Here is a 3,102-nt window from a genome sequence, read left to right as displayed (position 1 = left end):
TGCAGAAGCACCTGTGTTTCTCAGCAAGAGGCTAAATCATGTTTACAAGAATTCCCTCTGTGCCACCTAAGATCCTGCAGACATGAGGCTCAGTAGGGAAAGCTCTGTTCTGGGGGAAGTGCGATGGTAGCACACTATACCCGCTATTGGGAGCTTAAAGAGGACTCTGCTCCTTACATAACCTGTGGTATCTGTAAGTGGCATCATCTAGAGCAGTGATTACTCTGGTCAGAGGGACGTCCTGCTTTCTGTGCAGAGGCTCTTGTTGGTTAAGAGGAAGAACGACAGCACGCACGAGTTTGTGGAGGCAGCAGTGCATAGAGGAGGGACCCTGGGCCAGTCTCCTGAGCTCCATCCAAGTTGCTTCTTGGAGACAGTTGTTGGCATAGAGTAAACACTGTCCGTTAGTTCTTCATTCTACTGTGTCTAGCATAAGAGAAACTTTATTAGTCTGTGCATATTTCCTTTATGGCCTTATGAGAGACTCCAGACCTCCATACTTCCACGATGACAGTTTTATCAGTGGTGTTTTCTTCCACTAAACATATGTGGCCATGACGTGACTAGGACTTTCTGAACGAGAAAACAGATGGGAAACCCATGGTGTTGAAGGTCACAGTATTGTAAATGTCCCTCCTTCCTTGATGGATGGTGGTCTTTGGAGCAAGAGGCAGCATCTCTCCAGTTGTAAAGGACATGAAGGAAGCTGTGACAGGAGGCTGTTGTTGGAATGGAAAGCGCTCTGGAGTAAGAATGAAGGTTCCCAGGCTGTATCTTCAGCAGTGTTCCTAGGAACTGTCAGTGAGTAATTGATTTCTCCTTCCTGACTTTCTCTGTCTTCATCTGCAAAGGCAGGTAAATTTCTCTCTCTCCATCTGCAAAGGCAGACATCTTGCAGTGTCTGAAGCATTCAAATGTGCAAATACTCATGACCGCTTATCACAATGAGATACATCCCCTCTCTGTGTGGTGTTGGAGAAAGCACTTGATATGTGGGCATTTGGTGGTAGGAAGTGGTTCAGACTGGAGCACGCCCCGTGGAGAGAATGTCCCTGAATAACATAGCAGAAGCCACTTGGAGGGCCTGTGAACTCATCTGATGTGCAGAGGATCGTGGGACAAGTTTTTTTATTCTCTCCTAAGAGAAAGAAATAGGTTGTAAATGTGAACTGTGACAGGATGCCAAGCCTGTCTCTGGGAATCAGATCTGTGTCAGGATGGCGGAGACAGCTGCCAAAGTCCAGAGAGAGACTGCAAAAGCCTCCAGTGATGTGGAGAGCAGAAGTGTTTTCAACATTTGGCCTCATCTTGATGGTGAGCCTTCTGATCAGAAATGCACTGCCTGGTGGAACAGGAAACCATACTGGGGCATTTTGTTAAAGAGAAAGCATGAGAGCTTTCAGTAGAACGGGGACCCATACACAGATATTCATGTCCCCGCGCACATTGGGCTGACTGGCCTTGCAGAGTGTGAAATGGGAAATATCTGAACGAACACATCTGTACTTGCAGAAAACGACAAAGATGAGGATGAAGATGTTCATGTTGTGGAGGCTGAGAAAATAGAGGAATCATATGCCCCCAGGTAACACTGAATAATCAGGAGTAAGTAATGGGTGATAAAGTATGGAAAAGGTCTAGAAGCACACCCTCTCTGGCGTCTCCCATGGGCCAAAAGCCTGCATTCCCTTGGCCACGATATGTTCAGTTCAACCCAACTTAGACAGAGTGTGGCAGCTGTTGTGGTTCTTTGTATGTGCTGAGTGCCGTGTCTGAATTTTACAGGGATAACTGAGTCTCTTTTCTTCTCGGCTCCTTTCTGCCCAGTGTGATGAATACCAGCTGCTGTCTTTCTCTCCGGTTCCCATGGCAGCCATGCTCTGTTGCAGAGAGGGGGATTGCCTGTTTCTTCTCAAAGGGAACCTCCCATTTGCTTTCTGGGACCACTCTTTCATTCCTCCTGTGAAAACCAACTAGGACTCCCTGGGGTCCGGTCCCTCTTTGTTTAATCTTCTGTCATCTCTATCCCATCTGGATCATCAGGGAGGTGCAGAAGATTGAAGTCAAGAAAGTCCCTGAGGACTCACTGGAGAAATGTGTAATCACTCGTTCAAATAGCTATGGCCCTACTGACTCCAGCCAGCCTCACAGAGACACCAATGAAATCACATTTGGGGAAGAGAATGTCGACTCTGCGCTGGTTGTAGAGAGTGAATCATCTCATGATGTGGTGGAGGATGCTCTAACCATTCTTTCAGGTGACCTCTACATTCCTTGTTTTTGGTATCTCTGTCTAGACTGAGGAAGATCAACTCTGAAGACAGGCTCTATACACACAAATCGGTTTGAATAAAAACCTATCATGGGATACTAAACACAGATACCAGAGAATTTTTATCTCATCCTCAGCTCATGCCATGCATTTGTCTCCGAGGCCCAAGAATCAAGTTACCAGACCCCAGACCACTGTGACAAGCTCACGGTCACCTGTATGCAGGACGTGTACAGGAGGTGTCTGTCAGGTCTCCTAGCTTTGATTCAGTATCTCTCATGTCATTAGGTCATCTTCCCTGAACAATATCCCTGGAATTTCTATTTATTTTTAAGGAACCTGGGAGCCTTGCCTATTTATTTGGAGAGATTGTTCCTCAGGTTTCACTGCTCTGAGCTTCAGTCTTGATCTAAGTCAGCTTGCTTAGCTGCATAGTCACCTTGAAACTAGGATGAAAACATTTCCTCTTTACCTTGCTAATATGTTTCCATAAAGCAAGGCTCAGCCGTGGCTCTCCACTCCATCCATGCAATGGCCAACCTGATGTTTCTTCATTGCATCATGTATTGTTTCTTGTTGTTTTTGAGATGGAGTCTCCTTTTGTCACCTAGGCTGGAGTGCAGTGGAACCATCTTGGCTTACTGCACTCTCCACTTCCCGGACTCCAGTGATTCTCCTGCCTCTGCCTCCTGAGTAGCTGTGACCATACTTGCCCCCCACCACACCTAGCTGATTTTTGTATTTTTAGTACAGATGAGGTTTCACCATGTTTGCCAGGCTGGTCTTGAACTCCAAACTTTAAGTGGTTCACCCACCTTGTCCTTTGAAAT

At 46.5% G+C, this 3,102-nt stretch overlaps 1 protein-coding gene across 2 annotated transcripts in view; it reads left to right on the top strand.

Moving 5' to 3' along the window:
• LOC116547294 (putative neuroblastoma breakpoint family member 5) overlaps positions 1 to 2,419 on the top strand; it is a 4,229-nt gene extending 1,810 nt beyond the window's left edge. Inside the window, exons 2-3 of one of the 2 annotated variants that reach the window (XM_032273287.1) lie at positions 1,513 to 1,585; positions 2,044 to 2,419. In XM_032273287.1, the coding sequence (XP_032129178.1) occupies positions 1,513 to 1,585; positions 2,044 to 2,302 (332 nt within the window). In that variant the 3' untranslated portion in view covers positions 2,303 to 2,419. The remainder of the gene's footprint in view (positions 1 to 1,512; positions 1,586 to 2,043) is intronic. The other variant, XM_032273288.1, reaches the window with a different exon arrangement.
• Positions 2,420 to 3,102: the final 683 nt, after the last annotated feature.

Source organism: Sapajus apella, unplaced genomic scaffold (genome assembly GCF_009761245.1).
Source record: "Sapajus apella isolate SASKATOON/1434 unplaced genomic scaffold, GSC_monkey_1.0 scaffold2608, whole genome shotgun sequence".
NCBI classification, from domain to species: Eukaryota; Metazoa; Chordata; class Mammalia; order Primates; family Cebidae; genus Sapajus; species Sapajus apella.
Note: the sequence above shows the minus strand (reverse complement) of the source record. Positions and strands in the feature narration are given on the sequence as shown.